The 25,672-nt window shown below is 36.7% G+C and overlaps 1 protein-coding gene across 9 annotated transcripts in view; it reads right to left on the bottom strand.

Moving 5' to 3' along the window:
- Positions 1-6,009: 6,009 nt before the first annotated feature.
- Positions 6,010-25,672, bottom strand: part of CEP135 (centrosomal protein 135) — a 33,754-nt gene continuing 14,091 nt past the window's right edge. For 8 of the 9 annotated variants that reach the window (XM_064418103.1, XM_064418105.1, XM_064418099.1 and 5 more), the window contains 16 exons: positions 24,798-24,991; positions 24,217-24,360; positions 23,556-23,699; positions 21,161-21,238; positions 20,848-20,999; positions 20,063-20,178; positions 19,838-19,992; positions 19,327-19,382; positions 18,189-18,357; positions 16,157-16,267; positions 14,271-14,456; positions 13,175-13,384; positions 12,030-12,232; positions 8,844-8,948; positions 8,309-8,455; positions 6,010-6,604 (listed from right to left, as the gene is read on the bottom strand). In XM_064418103.1, the coding sequence (XP_064274173.1) occupies positions 6,583-6,604; positions 8,309-8,455; positions 8,844-8,948; positions 12,030-12,232; positions 13,175-13,384; positions 14,271-14,456; positions 16,157-16,267; positions 18,189-18,357; positions 19,327-19,382; positions 19,838-19,992; positions 20,063-20,178; positions 20,848-20,999; positions 21,161-21,238; positions 23,556-23,699; positions 24,217-24,360; positions 24,798-24,991 (2,192 nt within the window). In that variant the 3' untranslated portion in view covers positions 6,010-6,582. The other variant, XM_064418106.1, reaches the window with a different exon arrangement.

Genomic DNA, 25,672 nt, shown 5'->3' on the forward strand with positions numbered 1-25,672 from the left:
CCGTCGGATGCCGCCCCCGCGGCGGCCGCCCCACGGCAGCGCCGCTCACGGGCGCCCCGCAGCGCCGCGCCCCATCCCTGCCCGCATTCCTGCCCGCATCCATCCCTGCTTCCCTGCCCACGTCCTGCCCGAGTCCCTGCCCGCGCCCCGCAGCGAGCGGCGCTCGGCCCCTGCTGCTGGCAAGGAAGGGGTAAATCTGGGTCTATCCGCATCCACCGGGACCCAGCACCGGTGCACTGCCCCAGGGGGAGAGGTCCGCAGCTCCAGGTGCACCGCGCTCTGAACCCCTGTTTGTTCTCTTCTTGCAGCAAGACCCAAGTCTGAACCCAGCGCCTAGCCTGTGCTGTAGCTAGGCAAATACTTATCCCCTTAATTTACTGAAAAGTAGGGAAAACTGCAAGAAACAAAACCAACTGTCCTCCAACAGAGAAGCACAGAAATCAGCCTCCCTTCTTTCTCATAGCCTTATTCCAGTATTTGTATCAGCTCTTCTGGGGCCCCACTCTTCCAATTCAGCTCTCTGCTGCAAGACTTCACCAGTGCTGGACACTTGTTTCCTGAGTTTCCCAGGGAGAACATGGTAAAAGCACATGCTGTACTTAGTGCCATCCAGGCTCTTCCACTTTGGGAATCAACATTGGTTCCACACCATTCATACAATTCATGATTCTCCATCACTGACACAGGAGTGTTTTGTCAGCCACCTCCAGATTCAGGTGGTCCCTGGAGAAAAAGGCCTTGCAGCTTTAGATTTTGTCTGCTCCTTAATTTTTCGGTCCAGTCAGAAGTGGTCCTTCTGATATTCTTAAAAGGAAAAGGTAAGATCCATGCTGGGTTGGACCAAAGAGCTATCTTACCCTTTTTTTGTCTCTGTCTGTGCCCGATACCAGAGGTTTTAAAGGAAGAATATAAGTTTAGGGGGGCATTGACTGATATTCTCCCACTCCTTAGTGAGCTGTTGCTCAGTGAATTCCTGTGTCCAAGTGATATTTGTAAGAAAAACTAGTCTATGACTCTGAAATAAACACTAATTGCTAGAAATCACTTTTTCACCTGCAGTCTTCTAGTAAGGACTGGGAAGAACAATCTGTTCCCTGTTCAGTCCCATCACAACTTAAGCCACAGTCTACAGTGTGGTACATTCTGGGGTCCCCAGACAAAGGAGGAAGGAATGAGTCTGACTCCATGTTCTTGGAAGGTTAACTTATTATATTAAGATGATTACGACATGATATGATATATGATATGATATGATATGATGCTATACTAAAGTAAAGAATACAGAAAGGATACAGACAGAAGGCTGCAAAGAATGAGAATGGAAACTCGTGACTCTCCTCAGAGAGCCCGACACAGCTGGCTGTGATTGGCCAATAAGTAAAAACAATTCATGTGCAACCAATGAAACAATCACCTGCCACATTCCAAAGCAGCAAAGCACAGGAGAAGCAACTCAGATAATACTATTATAATTTTTCTCTGAGGCTTCTCAGCTTCCCAGGAGAAGAATCCTGGGCAAAGAGATTTTTCAGAAAATATGATGGTGACACTACATAATTCACCAATAATTCAGAAGTTTAAGCTCATGCACCAGGTCAATTTAGATGGCTGTTAGGTATATTGACTGCTACTTTTAACACTAGGTATTACATACGTATATATGGATTTACATTCAAAATATACAGATACAAAGCACCTTGATTGCCAGAGCTGGACTTTGTAGCAGTCCTCCAAAAGATTCAGGAGTTTTGCTGTGTTTGGCTTTACTGCTCTCTGCAGCACTTGTATGTTTTTAAGAGGTAGAATTGGATGGTAGAAAGAGGAAACTTTAAAAGTTGTCCACCAGGAAAGAGGCGAATCCAGCTTTTGCCAGTTCCTTCAAATCGATCAAATCGCTCAATTATATCAGACCTTTGTTGGCAAAGGTCGAACTTTTCACTTTCCTGGAGCTGGAAATGAGTAAAATGGGTTGTTGGTTTTTTTTTTCTTAAGAGCCAACAATTTCTGGAAAGTGATGCAAACACAGATCTCCGCAGCAAAATGATGAACGGGCTTTATGGCATGCATAGCTTTGTTAGCAAATCTTGCACTTTGATTTTAGTGTATCTTATTATAAAAATACTAAAAATCTAGAATTTCTGTGGAGAAACCCAAACCTTTCCAGGATGATCACTGGAAAGGACCCAGATCCACTAGGTGGCACAAAGAGACCATGTCAAAACCAGGAGCAAGACGGGAATGCCTTTCCTTCCATTCGACATCTTTATGTATTTATGCAAAGCAAACGGGAACACATAAAGATTGCAGACACAGCTATAGTCCAGCAACCCACACGTGTCTTCCCATAAAGACAAGTTCAGATGTCAACGTGCTCCTTTGGACTGGAAGCTCAGTGAAAATCTCTCCCAAGAGCAGTATCTGCTCCTGCAGACCTTGACTGACTCACAGCTGAGTAACCATGCTGAAACTCATTTCTGTGTTTGTATTCATGAAAATACAGCCATCCCTGCTCAGGATTTAAACTGAGAAGAAGCTAACATAATTTCATTTTCCCCCCTCTCCTCCATTTGCCATCATGCCATTTTACTTAGTTTAATTCCTGTGCTATCACCTTGAAATGGTAAAGGACACACTGACAACACTGCTGGGGCAGCTCTGCTTGGATGATGTTGAGCTTGCAACACACACAGATGGGAGAGGCAACCACCATGATAAATTCTGAAACTCACACAAGTTCTAACATAGATACAACAAATACTGAGGCAAAACAATGGCAATTATTCTTATACTTGTAATTTTTAAAATGTCAAATATCATAATTTAGATAATAAGTGCAAATTCACTACCGCTGGGTAAGCATTTACTTGATCACACCGTGGGGATTTGTAGGAAATTTTCCACAGCCCCAGGACTGTTGCCTTTTTGAAAATTGCCTGGTCCAACCAACCCTTGCTCAAAACAGGGTCACCTACAGCTGTCCAGCTGTTCATAAATGGGTTTTGAATACCTCTGTGGAGGAGACTCTGTAACTTCCCTGGGCAGCCTGTTGCACTGTTTGATCACCTTCATGGGAAAAAAAAAAATCGTATGTTTCAGTTGAATTACTCATATTTCAATTTGTGCTCATTGTCTTGTACCTCCCCTGGATAGAGCCAAGAGGAGATGTTTTACTCCCACCTACTGTTACACATGGAGATGCTCCCCCCCAAACCTCTTCTCCAGGCTCAACAGCCCCAGCTTGCTCAGACTGTCCTCATGTGAGAGATGCTCCAATCCCTTTACCATCTTTGGGCTCTCTGCTGCACTTCCCAAGAACATCCACGTCCATGTTGTCTTGGGAGCCTCATGGAAGGCTCTGTATGCTGGCAGCTGTTCCCTTGGGCAAGCCATGTCTGCAGCCCAGTGTGGGCAGGGCTGCCACTGTGCAGGGATCTGCTGGAGCCCCTGTGCCAGCTCAGCTGCTCTGCTGGGGCAGAGATACCCCTGCAGCCTGCTGGAGATGAATGGCTTGGTTCTGGCCTCTGTGGCCAAAGCCCTGTGGTGGCAGTGCAGCCCCTGACACCATTCAGCTTTTACTGATGAGGGCTTGCACAGCATCAAGGCTTTCTCGCCCCACCATTTACAGAGCAGCATGCATGGTAAGGTTTTAGGTCCAGGAATTAATGTTGCTGCAGCTACTGCAATCTTTGTGTGGCCTATGAAGGGTCAGAGGATGAAATGAAACTGGAATTTTTTCTTTTTATATAAAGTTGCACCTCTGGCTTACTTAAGGCACCAAAACCACACACCCCTCATTTCTTACACTGCTAGCAAAGACAAAGAAGTATAAAGTTCTCTCCCAAGGAATGATCTAAACCCCCCCAAAATCTGCAGCTTTCATTAAGGAATAACAGCACTTGCCTAGGTCAGGCTGCCAGATATATGTCAATTTCTGTATAAAATATTTTAAATTGGAAGACTGAATCTCTCATCTTTTTTTTTTTTAATTACCATCACACAGGAATGTCAGTGTTTCTCATGTTGAGGGTGACAAAAAAAGAACAAATTTGGCTTCCCAACTGAACCCTAGAATTATTTACTTATCTTAATTACCTAAATTTTAGAAACATAAGACACAAAAACCCCAAAACCAATTAACTCTAAGAATTTCTGAAAACCACATAATGATCTTTAATTGAGAAATTAATGTTTTAATAAACTGAAAACACCTGCCCTTTTATTATCTCTAGATTCCCCTGCTTCTGATGCTAGACTCTCATTGTTTTGTAGAAAAACAGCCCCAATGATTACAGTTCTCCTTTATTATTTCTCTGAAGTTGTTTTCCCCCCCCTTCCCAATTGCAGACATTAAGACAACTTGAGTGTATGGCGTTTTACCACGATTTCATGTCTGCCACACTCCCCCTGCAACCACCCCAGCTGAGGACTACACACAGCAGCCAAGGGTGCTTTGGATCTTCCAAAGGTGAGAACAGCAGGGAAGCCTCTGGGAGCAGAGTCCAGGTGAGCCACATTAACATCTAGCCCACAAAAGGCTCGTTTTGTACATGGCACATGCAGTAGTCCATGGATTTAAATCTTCCACAAATTTGTGTTTGTTTTCTACTTCATTAATTGAAACAGCTGATTTAAAAGCAAAGTTGTTTAAAAATTGCTTTTGTTTTACTACAATTGCTTATAAAAATGTATATAAATTATTAGAAACAGGACAAATTGACAGCTACACTACAGTCTGAATATTAGTACTGTTTTAATACTAGAAATCTGCACAGGCTTTGGTCACCATAATGATACCAATTTTATTATAACACCTGTGTTCAATGAGGCCCTAATTCTTTGTAATTGATATATCCATGTAGGAATTACTATTAATTGAAGTGTTATGGTTTTAATTGTAATGCCAAAATATGCATTTTTCAGTAAGATGAAACATACTGTTTTCAATAAAGTGAAACACTAGTTTTTAAAAAAATAATTCAAAATTAAAAGGGTTTATTTACAAAATAGGATACTTTAAAGTCACCACTGAAGACATCAAGAGTTTTCTCTTTCTTACTAAATCAACCTGAATAATTAACACCAATTAGCATCAGTGGAAACCACTGACTTAATTACAAACAGTATTAATAGGTAAGTAACAGTTAGAGAGAAATCCTCCTCACTTCTATAACTGGTAAATGAAAGACCTAGAAAGTAAAATGTGTAAGATGCACAGTTCCCTACACGGCTGAGAAACCTCAGTGACACAAGTATTTTCAGGTACTTCTGAACTGGTGTTCTAATCTGGCTTTAATCAGTAAAATTTAATACATAATATATGATACAGTATTTTCAGTTAACACAATATTTTTCATCATTTTTAAGTGGAACAATCTTGATACAAACTAGATAAAATCTAAGCAATTTTTTTCCCCCCCATGTAATTTAAAATGTTGTTTGCACCTTAGAGATGCTTGTAATGTTAACTGGTAATGACAGGTTTTTACTGGATGTTAGAACAGCAGAACAAGACCTTCTGGCCAGTGCAAGGATGTGCAGCAATGCATCCTCCCATTTCTACTGCTCTGTATAATTCTTATGAATACACATCCTGTCACCCTGCTGGCATGTAATTATTCAGAAAACTCTGTGTTCCTAACTGCATCTTGCTTCAAAGCCTAAATTTGAAATGCTCCTCTGCTAAATACACCAGATATTGTCAAGATGAGTTCTCACTTCATTTACCTACTATGTATGTCACAACATGAAGTCCTGTGTCACCTCTCCAGCAGCTTGAGCTTAACTGTGTGAATGATTCCAGGTGTTGCTCTGAACTTTTAAAACCAAAATTTGAAAAACATCAAATGATTCAAAAGTTTGAATATAAAATATTTTTGAGAATTTTTTAATATTTAAAGTATTTCAATACATCTTTAAAATTTTTTCTCTTTACTTTTTATTAAATATGGGGATATTTAAAATGCAATTTCACACAAAGGTTAAACAAAAGGAGATTGATAGAAACAGTAATAAAGAATAACTGATATATATTTTTTATTTAGAAAAGATACAGTAAACAAAATTAATTCACAAAATAGGTAATCAATACTTTTAAATACCATAAAGAATAACCTGAAAACAGAAAACACTTGTTAAAAGCCCAAACATAGGAAATCATCATGAGTAGAAAACACACATTGGCTCAGCATTTTTAACACAGTTGGGGATGTTATTCTATGTTAGCTCACATTAAGATGAATAAACTTCTCCAATCATATGAAATAAGCAAACAAATGAAATAAAAAAAATGAAAACAAGAGATTGTCAAATCAATACTCATTTCCTTCTTTTAATTATTATGTTTCTAAAAAAGTAACAAAACATAGCCAGGCTTGATAAAAAACCTGTCAAACAGCCAGAAAAAGTCAGTCACTCCTGCCAGTTGGGAAAGCAGAATTTTCCAAAGTTGATTACTTCACCCATTCTCAGAGGTTTCAAAGGTAATCAGTGATTTGAAGAAAACAGAGGTAAAATATAAGTATTCATAATTTATAAAAAAAAAGTCCTTGTAACAAGGTAATGCTTCAGCTACTCAAGTAGTGGTTATTCCTTGACGGTCACATTTCTGTGGAGAAAGAAAAGATGTCAAAATACAGGTAACTACTATATTTTACTTATTAATATTAGGATAAAAAGTAGTAATTAGCTTTAGCCTCCTCAGATGGTCTTCTGTTATTCCCAAATATCAACTATTAGCATATCAACCACTGACCCATTGCTAAAATGATTTACAAAAGTAATAGTGAGACGAGGAGGAAGAGAAAATTGCTCGAGAAGATGAAATCAGGTCAGAGAGAGACAGCTGTAACACTACAGAACAGTAATTACAGAGTACAATTTACTCTGTTAAGTTCCCAAGAAGGAATAAACAAGGATGAAAGATGGTAACAGCACTGCTGAGATCACTCTACTGTAATTGATACATTTAAAAGGCAAGATATGCATAACAACTGTATGGGAATTCAGTTGTTAAAAATCACATTCTTTAAAAATACACACTTCATGAAAATGGGGTATTTTCTGGTAAGATATGGTACAGAGTTGACATTGTTAAAACTAGGGATACAAATACTAGACAAAAATAGTGCACTACATGGTATCCTCCAAGCATAGCAACTGGACTTTTTATTGTTCTCAGGACACACTGTAAAGCAAGGAAGACTAAAGACAATACTCTACTGATGATGCTCCTTCTCAGAAATATATTATCTGTCATCACCTCCGTCAAAATGTTGTTTTACAGTATAACAGGGTATGCCATGGGGATCACCAGTAAAGCAAAGGCATATCTGCTGATTCATCCCCACTGTCAGTATCTCATTTGCTACAGTTTCCACTTTTTGCTTTGCCCAAAAATTCACAGAAGAGAAAAATTGCTGACAATGTGGGTTCATGCCAGGCTGAGCTCAGTTCTCAAGAAACCTCTGTTTTTGTTAACAAAAGTAAGCTTAGAACAAGCCATGTATATTTACCAGCAAAAATAAACTTTAAAATCAGTAGAATTCATGAGCTGTCACAGCACACATATTTCCTACAACAATCACTCTTTATGTCTCCCTGTCCTTCCCCTTTTCACTACAATTTATTATTCAATATAGGACAGGTGGGATATACAGTCAGTAATCAGGTCTGTAACATGTAACTGGCATCATCTAAACCAACAATGATCTCTAAAAGAACAAACAGGTGAAAATGAACAGGTAAGGGGCTGATTTTGATTTCTTTTTTTATGGGCTATAGCAATCACGATCTTAGACATTCATAGATTCAAGCACTAACAATGAAAAATACATTAATTATTTTTATGCACTTGTTTTGGAGGTAAGCTTCATCTAGCATAGAGTTCAAATGCATTTTAGTTGGACTCTTCTGTGGAGTGTCTTTCCGTTACTGCTGTACTTGGGAGAATTTCATGGCATTGCTCTTTATATGAACCATTCATTATTTGGAGATAACTATTAACAATAATAAAGTATACCTGGATATAATAAATGGTAGTAATATGCAGGCAACATATATTTGAAAATTGTCAGGTGGTGCAAGGCCATTAAGAAAAAGACGATGAGAATCCATTACATTATATGGTCTTTGGAGAGCACTTTGCGTTTATTGGTTGCCATCAATATTTTATAGCAGGAGAGACAGCAAAAGCAGAACTTAGAACCATCTGAAGCGTGTAACAATTTCATATAATCACAAAGGTATTGTTTAGAAACAGTTTAAACCTAACTCTCAGACAGAAAAGACTTGCTGAAGTCAAACCACTTACGTTTCAGCTGCTGCTGGCTCAGCGGCTCCGGCAGCGCCGCGCTCCGGAGAGCGCGCGGGAGAGCGGAGCGTGGAGCTGAGCGGCGGCGAGGCGCGCAGCGAGGACGCGCAGAGGCCGTGCCGGCGCATCTCCTGGATGGCTCGCTCCCTGCCAACACACAGCAACCTCAGCCTGGGGACTGCGCCGCGGCACAGGAACAGAACAGAGCCCTGCAAAACGCCTCGCTTCCTCGTAAAGCCCCTCCGTTCTGTTATTTATTCTATTTATTTTCATCAGAAGGGTTTTTTTTTTATTACCACTTTATTATATTACCACTTAGAGGCAGTGGTAAACTCCCAAAACTTATAAAGAAATTTGAAAATTGTATAAGATTTTTTCTTTAAGCAGTTTTCAAGATGAAAATATTAAATTTTGTATGACAAGCGGAACAGAGTTTTCCATAAAAGTTTCCCCCTGCTCAAAAAAGCAACAGTTTTAAAAGTGAGAAAGAAGAAAGAAGGAGGGAGAGTCAACTCACTGCAAAACTGCATCTTACCGTTCAAATCGCTCAGTTGTCAGTTTCCTTTTTAAAACATCAGTGTCAGCCTGCATCTGTGCAACTTTACTTCGAAGCATGGAAACCTCTCTATTATTGCTGCTTCTAAAAAAAATCAGGAGAAGCAACAAAGTTTTCTTTGAACAATATCAGCTAGGAGCTTAGAGAAGTTAGAGAAAAATGAAACAAAACCAGATACTGAACATGTTGTTTCACAGACTAAATCAAATTAGAAGCAGCAAGAACCAAATGAATGCAACAGAATGTTTCTGGAAGAACCTAAGGTGAGAATGAAGCAAGAAGCTAGCAAGCCTCTCACTACATCCTGACTACATCAAGCTCTTTTTCAGACAAAGGTAAACACAAACATGTTTGATAAAAACAGACAAAACAATTAAATAATTATTTTATTTGCTTTACTGCTGTCTGTTGCAATTTGAGATAGCCTTCGTGTAAAAAAAGAAAAAAAAGGCAGTAAATATCCACAAAAAATTACAAACTTAACAGACAATGGCTTCAGTAAAAATTTTATCAAGTAGCTGGAACTATCTGGCGAGCCATGAACACAACTGAACCAAATCTAAGTAAAAATTGTATTAAAGCAAACACCAGACCAGCAAAACACAGAGTCTGAGACTTAACTACACCCTTGGTATTTGTGCCCAATTGTTTCAAGTGCAAGAATCAAAGTTAAAAGGAGCCTTGAAAATCTTCTGAAACATGATTAATATACTTCTCAGTAAATCATCATCTTGGCTTACTCAATGCTTGGATGCAAAATACCATCAATTACATTATAAAGGAAGAAAAAGAAATTGTTGCATGTAAAATAGGTTGTCTAAGCAAGAATCTAGACAGCTATGTCATTCCATACAGTCTTCAAAGCCACTGTGAGGTGGAGTGCTCAAAACTTTCTCCTGGAGAAGGAAAGTTGTACTGGTTTATTGCTAAAGCACTGGACTGGAGTTCTGAAAAATGAGTTCCACTCCTAGCTCAGTCACAGACTTCCTGTCTGGCACCCGCCGGTCTTTGACTCCAGGAAAACGTAAACTACTCAAGAGATTTGTTCCAAATAAAACCGCAGAATATTTTTTCCCATGTTCCCTACTCATCAGTAAAATTCCTAGAATGGTATCTTGATCCAGTATGTTGAGAACAGATGCAGAAGACAAGACATCTTGATGATATTTTATATGTCCTTCAAAGACAGGCATATGCTCTCAGGATGGAGGTAAGAATTCAGGGCCCAATATCATTATTGTAAAATAAAGAAAGAAAGCAAACAGTTTGTGAGTTCTGAGGTTATTCCGTTCAGTGACATTTAAACAAAATTAAGAGCATTAAGTAGATCACTCCAAAATTTAGAAACATTTTGAAACCCCTTATGCACAGTAATCATCATGTAAATTACATGATGATACACAATTTTCAGAGGACATCTCTTTCACAGCAGATATACATAGCTCTCAACAAGTAGTTTAGCTGTTCCAAATTCTCTATTTAATTCTTTAATCACTCTAGAGGATCAAGACCACATTTACTGTACTATCACCCATGCAGTACTCAAAGTAATAACTACTTATTCTTTACACTACTCATAATTACAGCACTGGAGAACTTCACAAGTTAAACTTACTTCTGAGAATACTTCTAAAGTCAGTGCCATTTTCTAAATGAAGTGGAAGGACAGGTACTATAAAGCTAAAACTTTAAATAATGTTCAAAAATATTGGCACATGATTTTTGTCATTTAGAGCTGAAATTCTGCCAAGTCAAATGAATTTCTGTATTTTGCAAGACACAAATAATTGTCACATACTTCAGTCACAGCTGTGAGCATTTAAAAATTCCTGTTCATTAGACTGCAACTATCACAAACCCACAAACCAAATAGTAGAAAATAAGCTATATACAACTAGTTCTCACACCTGAACACTTGTCTAGTAACATGCAGAACCTTGAGATAAACAGTGGAAAGCAATTCAACAGAATGGCCACTCTTCCTCCAAGAGAACATTTTCCATCTCCCTGCAAATATCTCACCCTATTAACACTGCAAGTATTGACATTTACAAAAAACAAATGAACCTTACAATGTGTGCAAAAGAAAAACAGTGAAAAAACGACTATGCACATAGTTAAACAGTTTTATAATGTTTGTACACAAAGTAACTGGATTCAATTTCATTTAAAAAATTCAATTTAATAATCTCCAGATTCACTGAGATCACTGCTCCTTGACCATCATAAACCATCACAAGTTGTAGCTTCTACATAAATCAACCAAAAGCGTATTTCTTGAACATCTGTGTCACCAGTTTAAGTGGAATACACGCTATATCTCACGAGGAGTATTACCTGTTCCATTAACTTCCACGTTTCCTTTCTCTCCCTAGGTTAGTGTTTACTAAACAGGTGGGTTTCTACATCTGAAATTCTGCTTTGACTTTACTCTTCACCACCATCTGCACTCAGCTGCTACTCCTTGTTGCTATTTAATGCAGAGCTACCACTAGCTCCTGCTGATGTATCCTTAGGAGAATTTCACAGACACACAAAGTTAACTCCCCTCTTAACTTCATTGCTCCAAACAGATCAGTCTTTTTTATATATAAGCGTTGCTAAAAGTTATTGCTTTTTTAGGCAGATCTGCAGCAGAAGTTGCTGGCCACATTTGGTGGAGGTGTCAGGTTTAGTTCTGTTCCTATTTCAAAGGAATAATAAGTGACACAGGACTTTTCCCACAACCGTTAATATCAAAAGCAGCAAAAGTACTTTAAAGCACTATAACTTCACTATTTATTATGTAAGTGATTCTTTAATCAAATCAAGGACAATAGGCATCTTCAGCAGATAAGCAATTCACATTTACCATGAATTTAATATACTTGGGGGTTTTTTTGTGAGCAGTAAGCACATGTTAAAATTTTATGTAGAAGATATTTCCTTTGGAACTCCTGTTCAAGTTTACTGCTTGCACTAAACTGATGTCCAAAGTGCTGATTAATTGAAAGCAATATGAAAGACCTGTAAAGAAACTTTAAATGATGCCATGAAAGGCCAAAAGACATTGCTGCAAAAATCTGCTCAGTCATACCCAACACCCAGATTTTGTGAATAAGTATTGTCACAAAGAAATAGTTATTTTGCAAACCACATAACACACACACATTTGTTAAAACTTACAGTTTGCTCTCAGCCAGTGTTAGCTTGTCTTTCAGTAACTGAATTTCGGTATCTTTGTCTTGGGACATTAATTGATTCTGAAATTCTTTGTCTCTACTAGTAGCCAATAAAGTTTCAAGATTCTGAACTGTAAGTCTCTCACTGGATAGCTGCTTTTTCAGCAACTCTCCTTCTGATTTTGTATCTTCTAATTCTCCTAGAACCTAAGGCACAAATTTTATATGTTATTAACACACCAATTTACAAACACAGAGAATTTTATTTTGTGAAGATTTGTTACAAAAAATGAAATGGACAAAAGTTTCATAAAAAAGATTAGGAAACAGCTCACAAAATAATGTAAAGCCTACAATTATTTTAAACTATACTTAATTTAAAACTTTTCAAGTGGTACATCTGTCAAATGTTTTACTGGGAGCTGCATTACTGAGTGCTGGAAATGTTTAGGTAAGTACCTGGAACACAAATTGGCTTTTAACAGTAGAACTTTGCACATCTGTTATACTATACTTCATCCTATTTGACTAGGTCAGCCCACAATTAACCTCTTGGCTTTTGCTAAAAATGTAGGAATACTTGTTTTCCTCTTCAGTTCTCTGAATATAAACAAATTTTACTGTTCTCAAGGTCTTAAATATTACAGTCCCAGAAAGGCTGACCAAGTCACTAAATGAAGACAAAATCAGCTGTAAAGAAAAAGGTTCAGAAAATATGAATATTTAGAACTTTTAAAACTATTTCAAAATATTCAATGAATTCTAGCTGTATCTCAATTTCTTAACTGAAAAGACGCCATTAGTGTAGAGTCTTTACTATTTAAATAAGAAGTGCACTATTTGCTTTTTATAAAGTTTGAGTCAATTAAAAAACCAAAAATAAATATATATATGATCTGTCTGTGGTACAGTTAAAACTACACCTGCAACATTTTGCAGTGGTAATGAATCAAAGAAACTTCCTCTTTTTGTACAAAACCCACAGCTAAGGATCTGTATATTGTAAAATTTATAATTTATATAAAAACACAAAACTAATGACGTAAATTAACTTACCTTGTTTTAAGAAGCAATTATTTTCTCCAAAACCTACTAAAAGCAAAGGAAGTTACTTTGTTACAGCAAATTAAATTTGCCTTTGCCTCTTACCCTTTCATAATCCATGCTTTTGGACGTCAGCTGTCGAGCTAAAAGTTCTTTGCTAGCCTCAAGTTTCACACAGAGTTCTCTCACAGAAGCGAGGTCTGCTAACACAGAAGCCTTATCCTGATTTTCACGTTTAAGATCCTCTTCCAATCTGGACATATTTTTGGTTATGGAGGAGATCTGAGATTCATATACTTGATGTGCAACAATGTGCTAAACAAAACCAAATACAGATACATTTTCAGTGTTAAATTTATGAGACTCCTGTTGAATAACCTGGGTTTTGTAACACTTTATTTTCCCTGTAAAAATTTAGTATTTCTTCCCTCACCCAAAAACATAGCTAAGGGCAACTCATAAACCACCTCTGCAATTTTTAAATAACCAACTTGAGTAATGATACAAGTACTATAAAAGGGTGGAACAAGAATTAAGAAGCTTAAACCCCAAACATACAACCTATTTTTAACTCAGCTTACAATACAGTCTCTAACTCTTTCTGGCTAATTCTAAGTATGGAACAAAATGTTGTCAATCCACCACATTTATGCTCTAGAACTTCTCTTACTGCTTCTAAAATATAAACCTCTGTTCTAAAATATAAACCCCTGCTTCTAAAATATAAATCTTATGTTCTACAACATTGGTCTAGGATTCAGTATTGTGGAATCCTGATTCTGAATTTGGATGTCTACCAGATTTTTACCTTGAGTCCAGCCACCAATGCTTCAAATACTTCATTCAAAGCTTCAAAGAAATGTAAGAACTAAGCTTGCAAAATACTCATAAAGCTATATGCAAATATTCTGAAGCAACTTAACAGAAGTTTCTTACAATGTCATAGTAACAGTGATAACCAAACAGAAGAGATCTAAAACTATGAAAATATATGCTACAATTCTAATTTTGGGCAAGCAGGAGTGAAGCAAAGCACATCTAAACAAAATCAATTACTGTTTCAAAAACTCTAGTGTTTGTATTTGAAACATTCACATGCAGAAATTATTTTCCATTAAGGTGTTAAAAATCGTCCATTGACTTTATTTAAAAGCACTTGGATGTATCCCACTGTCCTAGATGGAATTCCATTGCACATTACCCCTTGAATCTCTTTTTCCAGTAACTCGACTCTCTCTCGAAGATGTCTCCGATCTGTATCTACTGAAAGGAGTTCCAGGCGTATGGAGCTGCTTTCTCCTTCAGCTTGATGAGCCTTCATTTCCCAGCCTTCAGCCTGCGTATGGAGCATCCGGAACTTCTCTAACAATTCTTGGTTTTCTTTTTCCTAATGAAACAGTAAATCACTCTGCAATGATCAACATACCTTCACGTTGTTTGATCTCATTTCACGCCTATTCCTTAAAATAGCTCATTTTTTTCCCCCTAGAAAGCAAAACTTCCTTCATTTTCTTCATCCCACTATCTGGCAACCACTAAAATTCATCATCCCTTTTCCAAGTCCAAATAGCAAATAAGGCATTAAGTTTTATTAAAGTGGAATTACACTTAGGAGTTGCTAATGAGTTTTAAGACACCCAGGAGAGGGGTTATTTTGGATCTCTCTGCATTGTCAAGGGTCACATTACTGAGATACACTGCATGCTGCCCTTTCCAAGAAATTCCATTTTCAGCTCTTTTAGTTACTTTACTCTTATAAATATTTGCTTTTTAGCAGTGCCTGAAACACTGGTAATCTACTAGAGCATACACACCAAAGGAGTCTATCACAGAGGTACAAAAATGCAAGCTTTGGTGCTCACCATTTGTGCAGTGATAGAACAAATGTTGCTTGTGAATTTTACTTTGGCCAAGAGTGGATTAAAAGGCAGGGATAAATTTTTCTTATTTACCTCCATTCCCTGCTCAAATAATGTGCAGTGGGATATGCAGGTTGGTAGTATAAATCAGTATAAATCTAACGAGAAAGGCAACTCTTTCTGAAATTTCTTCTGTGTATCCTGCAGAACTTGGGAAGTGCAGAAAGGATCAGGTGGAGCATTAGGAAATAGAAACTTCAGACTTAGCAAGTGAACACTGTGCAGAAAAGTAAATCCTTGTCTCCACAGGCATTCTCCAGATATAATACTAGAAAAATCCCTGAACTGGTTGCTGGCTGTGTATTCTATAGCTTCCTGGTACCCAACTTGAATAACTTTTTTATAATAACTTGATTATCATTTGCCAAAGGTGTAGAAGGTGTAGCCCTGTCTGTAGCTGAAGTAGTTTGAACATATGATATGCTGTAAAATTCTTAAAAAATAAACTTCAAATATTTTAGATTGATAGTTCTAAGCTAACCTACTACTGACCTTAACCTTTTCTCCATGCTTCAGTTTCTACTTGCAAAAAGTGGTGGAATTTACATGCATTCATCTAGACATGCAAGTTGAAGTCAGATCAAAACTTATTCTTCCCAATCAAAGTCATATAATAAATTTGCCAGTTCATGTTGTCTTGACACAAATCCTATCTTTTTAAAATGATTTTAACTCATATATCATGCTTTTGAATTCAAGTATCATGATAAAGGACATTTAACCAGAGCACTATTTTAACATTACTATTTTTACAATTTTATGCAGAACAGATAACATTTTTTTCTTTTCCAAAAGGGCAAAATAATTAAAATCATTGTATAAGTTGCTTTCTGCCTACAATAATGAAACAGTACCTGTTATTTTACTGATTGCCTGGTCAAAACCCAAAAAGCAAAATAACATTCAAACATGACATGTTTGTCAATCTCCAGCATTATGGCCAACTGAAACATGATCTGTGAAATTGTGATGTGCTAGAATTAATCAGTGCTTCATATCTAACAATGTGCTATATGAATCCCCCACTAGTAGCTTTAAACACTGCAGAGAAAATAAGGAAAAACAAAAGAAAGAAATGGGACAGGCAGAGAAAACAGCACCCAAACCATGCAATTCTTACTTTGTTTTACTGAATGCAGTAATGACTGCCTACAGATAATATTTTTACCTTTGAAGCTATCAAGTTCTCAAATCTGGAGACTTCAGTTATATAACTATGAACCCTGGTTTTCATTTCTTCTTTTTCACGTATTGCATCTTCAAGCTCGGTACTGACAGCCTAGAGAGATTGCATAAAGGCAAAATTGTGCTTTGCAATAAATTAATTACTATATAATATCCCATCAGATTAAATCAAAGTAATTGCATATGCCCTAGATTTTTTTCTATTCTACTTACAAAGCTCTTTGGGATTTGTAGAGTTCAGAAATATCTCCTGTTACCTTAGATGTACCAAAGAGTTTCCAGGCAAGAGCAATCACAATAAACAATGACTATCCCACCAGTTCATAAAACATGAAGCTTCCCTGATGACACACCCTACTGATCTTTGGAAAATTTGACATATTGATGTTTGGGAACTGGAATTTTTATAGCTTTAAGATTCAGTATCCCTGAGTAAAGGAAATATTTAGATCAATAGAAAGCCAACTTTCCAACAAAATAACATTTATTTTAAAGTAGAATTGCAAGACAAAATAACTAAATGCACTAGTAAAATCATATTTAAACATCAAAAATGTACCATGTAATTTATTTGAGATATTTGAACTGCCAATTGCATCCCTCTCAGCTTCAGCTCTCTTCTTCTGAGTCCTCTAGCCCAGAGAGCCAAAACTGCAAGTATCTTTTCCTATGTCCATGATCAAATGTGGGGAAATAAAAGATGCTGTCTTATTTCCTCCCCTTCTTTTTTTTTGTGATATATTACTATTCATTAGCCTTTTTATTGTATGCCTTATTTAACATATGCTAAAATCAGTCTGCCTGTCTCTGTGGTAGTCTTCCCAAACACTGGGAAAACTTTCATAATCGTATTATGATAATATTCAATATTTCATCTTATTAGGCACCTGTAAAGAGTAGGTCTAATTTCAATCATCAGTACATCCACATATTTATATATTGCACTATAGGTTTTGCAAGAACTGTTCAAGGTCCTAATCATTTCCTTGAAACATGTTGCTATATTATATTTTGTGGCATCAGACTCAGCTGGGGTGACTGAGGGCAACTGAAATAAATGGTTTAGTTACAAATGTCCTGATCGGTTTTAGTGTTTGTACTTACAGTGAATTCAAACAAACGTTTGTATCTTGGGATGAAAATTTTAGAAGGTGGTTGAATCTCACGAGGAGCTGCAGTACTTGTATTTGCTATACAAGTTGTATGTTATGAGTTGCAACAAAATTCCAGGTTCACTCTTAAGATAACTCTCACATACCCTCTACATGGATTTTCTAATGCTCAGCCCAATAAAAGATGCTACTTACCCTATAAAACACTGAACATTTTGGTTATATATTGTCCATAAAGACACTCTATACTATAAGGACATCCATGTCATGCACTTGGAGTTGGGAGGCTTTTGGTCAGCAATAACCAGCTGCTGCACAAAACCAACTCGTTCCTCCAACACCCTAATCTCCAAAAGACCCTAATCTAAAATATGGCATACCTCATTCAATAAATCAAATTCTTCATGGAAACTAGATGGATAAAATTAATGAATCACTGCACCAGAACAAATTCAGATGTGCTACCAATCCCCTTCCTCTCCCTCTCACTTTCACCTGATAATCTGATGTCTGCTTTTGGAGTTTCTTTCTCAATCATCACTTCCAAAGGTAATAAAACCCAATCTTTACCAATTAAATACTGATTGCCAAGTGATATAACCAATTAACATAATTTCATTATATTATAAACAATTAAGTTCTAGATTTAATTTATTTCGATTTGTTTTTTAGTCTCAGGAAGGGTTACCAAACTGGAAGCTTGCCCTTTTCTCCCTCACTGCATTACTACACTGAAGTATCTGAAGTATTGCTTTTACAATTTCTGCCTAGTGATTTTCAATAAGCCAGGGCTCAAGAAATACCAATAATTAAACACCTCAATCAGAACCGAGGATGTAGCAGTTTTGATGCAAGCAAGCAATAAATGATTTAATACCTCAGTATCACATACTGTCTTCATACCTGGTTTTCTCTGGCCATTGTAGCCAGGTCATCTTGCAGTCGCCTGTTTTCTTTCAGAGCCATGTCCTTTACCCTTCCCATTTCTGCCAGCTCTAGCTGGGACGTATCAAGCTGGCGATGTAAGCTGGCTATCTCACGGTCTCTGTTGTTCAGCCTGTCCTGCATCTGGCTGTCAAGTGAAAACATTATTAAAATTGTCCCTTCTTGTACTATACCATATACTGCTGAAAATTATCAGATAAAATTCTTGCTCTCTGAATGACGACAAACTAAATAAAATGTAAACTAAGTATGTAAAATGTCAATATGCAGAAATAAGATGGATTTAATCTTAGTTTTGAAGACATATCTGGTAAGATGTATCTTATTAGACAAAGAGCAATTATAGATAACGACTGTTATTTGTGTTTGGTAGTGATTATGGCAATTGCATATTTTATAAGCCATAAAGGAAGAAGACAAATAATTTACACTTGAAGGACAATTATCAAAAGAGTAATGGAAAGATTAAACGAAAAATTAGAAATATAAATATCTGTAAACTTAGGTGAACTTTTGCATTGGGTTTTTTTGACACATATAGCTCATGCATCAATATAGCTAATATTCAGTTACATTGGGCTTCAAGTATTTAAATATTGGTGTTTAAATTTTTAAGATGCTATAGTTTAAAAAGTCATGCTTAAAAAGAGGAAAGAATGAAAGATCAGAGCAAGCCCAGCTAAAAACTATGTAAATACATTTTAATTAAGATTGTACTTCAGCTAGAAGAATTAGATTGCCAATCATTAAGAATTCAGCTCTGACTCTTACCTGGGTCAATCTAACACCTAGTGGAGTGCTAGAAAACTACTCCTTGACCAAGAGTTAGGAAACCTTACCAGTTTAGGGAAATTAAGACAGACAAGCAATTGTTAATGATTGTTGTAACAGTTTCTTAGCAGCCTGTAATATAATTGCAGAGAAAGTGCCTTCCAAAGTTGAGTACATCTTTCTCAACACAGTACAGTCCTCTACTTAACTCAAACAGGATTAACTTAATTTCATCCAAAAAAAAACTAAAATAGCCTTCCACTTTCTCTTTGAAACTACTACATAAAACAAAACCTCCAAAGAAGGCATCCTACTCTTTACTTACTCTGTTGAGGACTCCAGTTCAGAGAGTGTTAAACGTAAATGAGCAATTGTTTTTTCCTATGAAAAAAAAAATTAAAAGTTGTATTAGGTATTATTATGTTGCAGCATAAGAGGGCACTTCATTAAAGAACTTTTAATGTAAACCTTTATCTTAGTTCTTCACCAATAAGTGATTTCCAAGTTTCTCTTCTTTACTGAGAAAGGATTGTCTTGTCATTGAAACAGATGGAAGTCAGCTATAGATTTTGTCACCTCAGGCTAGTACTTTATACCTCAATAAACCCCTCCACATGCAAAATGCAAACAAATGCTTCTTTATTTTCTTGGAGTATTTAGGGAATACAGTTACGTTCATTATTAAAGTTCTATTGAGTTGGCAAATGACTCTGCATTGGGTCCAAGCACAGTGTTTATGTGCTCTGCACAGATGTTTTCATCAAGGCAAAACGTCTCCCTAAAACATAACTGCTTTAAAAATCCCCAGGTGGAATGCAAAGTAGTACTGGACATACCCTGTTAGCTAAGTTGTCATCTAAGCATGCAATTCTTTCTGTTTTTTCATCCACGGTTTCTTGAAGACTGTCCTTTTCTTTGTCCAAAACACTAATTGTACTTCTCAGCACACTGACTGCTTCTTCCTGGGAAGTGCTCCTCTGGTTTAACCTATCTAAAAACAAAAGAGTAAGTGCTTTCTATTTTAGAAATGGGAAATAAGCACAAAAATAATTACAGATTACCTATTATCTCTTTCAGCTTTATAATTTCATCTTGAGCTGCCAGCAGTTCATCCTTTTTGAGGCACAATCTGTGCTGTAAATCTTCAATAGATTTCTGTTTTTGGTCATTTAAGAGCCTGAAAAATGAGTGTACAGTTGAAAGAAGCTTGGAACTTACTCTGGGTCTTTAACTTCTGCTGTTAAGCTGCTTCAAGTGCTGGAACAATTCCAGCATAACCTCCTGACAGGGCTGTATCACCCACCAGCAGCATGGGGTTGTGCCATACTAACCATCCTCTCCCTTGAGAGAGGGAGGACTTAAGGATTGCTGAAGTCAACACCACTTGGACTGCTTCTTCAAGTCCACTACAGACTTGTTTCTATGGATCATAAGATACCAGTTCTCAAAACTGTAGGTCCTACTGCTGCAGTTTGCAAAGGCATCTGTCTTCTTTTTAACAAACAGAGTTTGGGAATCCTTTTAGAAATTTTCAGTTCTGCTACATTCATAAGCAGAAAATATGGTTATTGGAGGAAACAATTCTAGAATGAGCCATAAACATTATCAGTATATTTGGTCATCAAGTAAGTCCAGGAGAAGCTTGCTGTGAAAAGCTACCACAGCACTTTCCTTACTTACACCTACTTTTCTTTAACATACAATCTGTACCAAGTGATTTTTAAAATATTTAAAAATATTTATAATTATAGTCTTTCCCAGGAACTCAACTCTGCTATGCAGTCGCAGAATAAACAGAATTATTCTAGCATCTGTAAAAGGTCACCACATTTTGTATCAGACTTACTGAAGTGAGCAAATCTCAGCTTTAAATTGAGAAGAATCATCAGAAGTCTGGGCAAGTTTACTTGACTTCAGATTTAATTCATTTTCCAAATAGTTTATTCTTTCTTTCAGGATAGAGACTGTAGTCCTCAGCTCACACTTTTCAATCTGAAGCTGCAATTTAAAATAAATAACCAAAGGTTATTATTGCAGAAAGCTATCACAACTTGGCTTTTAAATAAATTTAAGTTAAAAATAGATATTAAAAATAATTTCTGGAACAGTCTATCTTATTTTAGAAATAATGAAAGCTTACTTCCTAAAAAAGCACTTACTCCTTGAATATTATTCTCCAATTCTGAAATATCATGCTGCAGCTTTGATTTTTCATGGTATGCTGCTTCTTGATGCATCTGAGAAATATAAAATTACATGTAACAAGACAGATATTTTTAGATTTAATCAGAGAAATTTAAGCTTCATGTTTCAGAAAATATTGCTTTACATTCTTAAATGAATGACCAAATGCAAAGCTCTTGCTGTAAAACTACAGAACTTTAAATGAAAATACATTACTGTAGTTTAATATAACATCACTGATTTTGGATTTGATTCTTGGTTTAGATTTTTTTAAATAGTATATTTATATTTGGTCCCAACCAAAACAATATTTGTGAGTTGTTGTAGAGTTTAATGAGCTACATGAGGGTGCATGCATGTATAACTTAGTGCCCTAAGACATTTTAAATAAATTTATTCAAATATTATTAATTACAACATGCAAGGCACACTAGAAAGCTAACTGGCCTTTCCCTGTATCTACAAAGAAACTTTTAAAGATTACTTATCTGTTCCCTGACTTCTGTGCATAACTGCAGTGAAACAAACTCTCAGTCTTCCTAGAAATGCCTTACATTAGTGTGTTTGTAAAGGTATTTCCAAGTGGCACACACATAAAACACTGGTAGTCACCTATTAGAAGAAAGGATGGAGCTGGAAATACATCTCTACTACTGCCTGCACATGCTTTGAGCAGAGAGGTCAGATTTACTGCCACTGCATTCAGATACACAACAGGTCTTTATTTTTGTGGTAGTAAAATCAAACTATGGAAGCATTCATCATACAATCACTATTGACATATGATGTCTTGGGATAAGTCCACTGAAATGATTTTCAAAATGTTTTAAAACGTTCTATGAATAAGCAATACAGAAGGCAGGGAAAAAAACCTTGAAGTCATAGGCTCGTGTCTACAACCATTAATGTACATTAATACCAGACACCTATGGTCATAGAATCAGAGAATGAATAATTTAAGTTGGAAAAGACCACTAAGACATTAAGTCCAACTATTAACCCAGCACTGCCATATTCAACACTAAACCACATCCCTATTTGCCATATCCACATGCCTTTTGAACATTTCCAAAGCTGGTGATTCCACCACATTTATGGGCTGCCTGTCAAGATCATAGTAACAGGAAAATCACTGCATTAACAAATATTTTTAAAGGTCAAAAATACTGAAAGTTGGATTGAATTTATGTTTCACGGCTCAGTTATGTGCCATGTAAAATATACTCTGCTAAAAATGCAACAGTAACTAAAGATCAGCAAAAATGAAAAGGCCCATATAACCCCCAATTTGTAGGATAAGAATCATATGTGACTGTGACAGTGTGCTCCACCCCACTCCCCTCTTTTTTTTTTTTTTTTTGATTAAGCACTAGTGGCCCTCCTGACAGCTGCATCCAGCTGAAGCAGGACTCTGGGATGAGAGCTAACAGCTAACACACAGCTAAGGGCTCTAAGTCTTTCTTGGCAGCAGCTGAGGGCTAGCTGAGCATGTGACTACTGAAATACTGCTGGTATGCAAAGAGAAGTCAATCATCCTAGTCCATGAATAGAGCACAGCCCACAGCCCATTGAGCTCTCCTGCTTGGCAGCAGGCTGCACACCAGCATCTCCCTTTGAGCTGGGAAACTTCTGAAGGATACTTGTTAAGACAGAGAGAATCCTTATTGCAATGCCATACTCAGCTAATGAGTTGGGAATGACAGCCCTGAAATGTTGAAATATTAGCTAAGTGATATAAAAGATTCATTGCTATAATCCTTTAGATACAAACTATTGACCAAGTATGGGTCCAGCCACACTCCTCTGAGGAGTCTGGAAGGCAAGAAGACCCTTCTGAACCTCATGACTCCCTGACAGTTTTGTCTCACCTTGGCCTCTATGCAGCAAATACTCAAATGTACCTTACCATCAAATCTTGTTAAATCACCATTGCATTTACCATTGAATTTTTGAAACTCAGTGCCTTAAGTGAATAAAATACATTGTTGTTTCTCTCTTGTGAGTGAAGTGGATGATTTCTTCCACAACAATGACACCCAAACATCTTCAAAGTAATTGCATATGCAAGAAGTATTCTGTGTCTGGGCCCCCATATCTAGGTCTCCCACACAAGGTTTGCCCTTAAATACTTTAAAGCATGTTCCTCTACTCCTGCCCGGGACTGTGTTTACAGGAAAACTTGGTAATTAATAACAATAACAGTAACAATAACAATAATAGGTATTTGATAATAATATAAATTCATTAAGCTCTCAAGTGAGTTTGAAATCCAAAGTTATTGAAAGGAAACTGACAGATAGCCAAACACAAACACAGCATTATTGTATAACTCTTCCCTATATGTCACCTCAATGTAGCGATAAAGCTCACCTTTAATTTTTCTCCAAGACTTTCTTTTTCTGCCTTTAGTATTCTGAAGTCAGTCAGTGCAATGTCTCTTTCCTCTTCTATGTGACTTTGAGAAACAAAACTGTGTTTTGCTTCTCTTCTCATCCTGTTCAATTCGCTCTGAGACTTTAAAAGATTATCGTTTGTTAGCATACCTGGACTGCAATATAGAGTACACACTAACAAAATGCTGCAGTTACAGTAGAAGTCCTGTTACAGCCTTATTTTTTCCCTAGATAACTAAAATGTATTCCCTAAATCACTCAGTGGCATGACAACTTACACTGTCAAAATAATCATCATTCTTTTTTTTACTGTCCCAAGTATAGCCTAACTTTACTCTTCTTTTATCAGTTAACTACTCCTTTCTTGCTCCCTTGCTGTATCTTTACACAACTTTCTCATGCATTCTACTGATTTTTTCCTGATGTTTATCATTTGAAAATGCCATTACAATAACTTTTAATATCTTTAAAGTCAATAAACTAACTAGAACACATAATTTATTAACTAGTAATAAAAATAGATATGTATTTTATTAGCCTTGTTTGTGTTCTACTAGTTTTTTTCAATTTAAATAACCAACAGTACAAGAAGTGTTAACTGGTTATTTCAATGTTAACTATAAACAATTTCTTCTTACCTGCTCATAAAGAACTTTTAATCTATCTCTTTCTGCAGTCAATAATTTCACATTGGACTGAATTTCTATCATGTGTTTTTCAAATCTGTCTAACACGGACCGCAGCTCATCTCTTTCTCTGGTGATTGATTTAAGCTCTTCACTCTGAAAAGTGATCAATAGATTTATGTTAAAATTTGCTAATTAAAACATCTGAAAAATTAATAAGAGAAAAGAACTCTTCCTATTAGCAATACAAACAAAATATATTCAAAATCATTTTAATCACAAGAAAAAGCCTGGCACTGGTGGTGTAATCTAAACAAGACTCAGCTGTTAAAAAGAAAAAGCAAAGGAGCTAGCCATAAGATTTCAGCCTTTTTTTGATTATTATCGAGTTCTATTTATTTCAATAAACTGATCAATAACTAATCAGTGTATGACAAGGAAAGAAAAAGGCAAGTTCACTGGAGTTTCTCTCGGTTGATTTTTTGTATCAAGAATGCAATTTAGAAAACTACTACAGTCATTTAACGCCACTGAATTTGAAAATATATTTGATGGCTTCTGAATTGTTTCTACAGTATTTTTTTTCACTTTACCTTCTCTGCAGTCCTGCGGCTTGGGCTAGGCTTTAGTTTAACCATTTTCTGAAGATAGTCTAATGCTCGCTTATAGTAGTCTCTGTCATCTTCTAAGGTCTTTACAAATGCATCTAGACGAGATGGAGATTTGTCTCCTAGGGCAATACCATAGTCTAATCTCATTCTTTCAATTTCTAGGACAAGTTCTCGTTCTGGAAGGAAAAAAAAAAGAAGAAAGACAAACAACTCTATACGGAAGCCATGAATTTCCTCAAAGACACTGGCATTTAGGATGGATTAACTTGCACCAACCATGCAGGCAGCAATCCTGCTGAACAGGATGTAAGAGTTCTAAAGGCTAAAGAGGGCTAAACACAAGTGAGTAGCATAAGAGCATCAGAGGCCTCACAGCACCTTGAGCTGCATCGACAGACAGAGGGATGTGATTATTCCCCTTTATTTAGCACCCATGAGACTGCACTTAAAATACTGTTTTAAGGTTTGTCCCTTCTACAACAAGAAAGATGTAGCTAAATTAAATCCAAGGCAAGCCCTGCAAGCTGGTCAGGGAGCAGAATACATGCTCTGTGGGGAATAGCTGAGGGAACTGGGTTCATTCAGCCTGGAGAAAAGCTGGAGAGCCAAGGGCACACTGACAGTACCATTGAGGGACTTGCAGATAATGTAGAGCAAGTTTCTTCACAGGTACATAGTAGGTAAATAAGGAACAGTGGCAATTAATTGCTACAAGCAATTACAAACAATTTTAATACGGGAAAAAATATTTTGCTCTGACAACTGAAGAATATTAGAGATACTGTGGAATCTTCATCCCTGGAGGTTTTCAAAACCGAGATGAATAAATCTCTCAAGAAACAGAATCTGAAGAGTTT

The sequence above is a fragment of the Passer domesticus genome, chromosome 4, assembly GCF_036417665.1.
Source record: "Passer domesticus isolate bPasDom1 chromosome 4, bPasDom1.hap1, whole genome shotgun sequence".
In the NCBI taxonomy this organism is placed as follows: Eukaryota; Metazoa; Chordata; class Aves; order Passeriformes; family Passeridae; genus Passer; species Passer domesticus.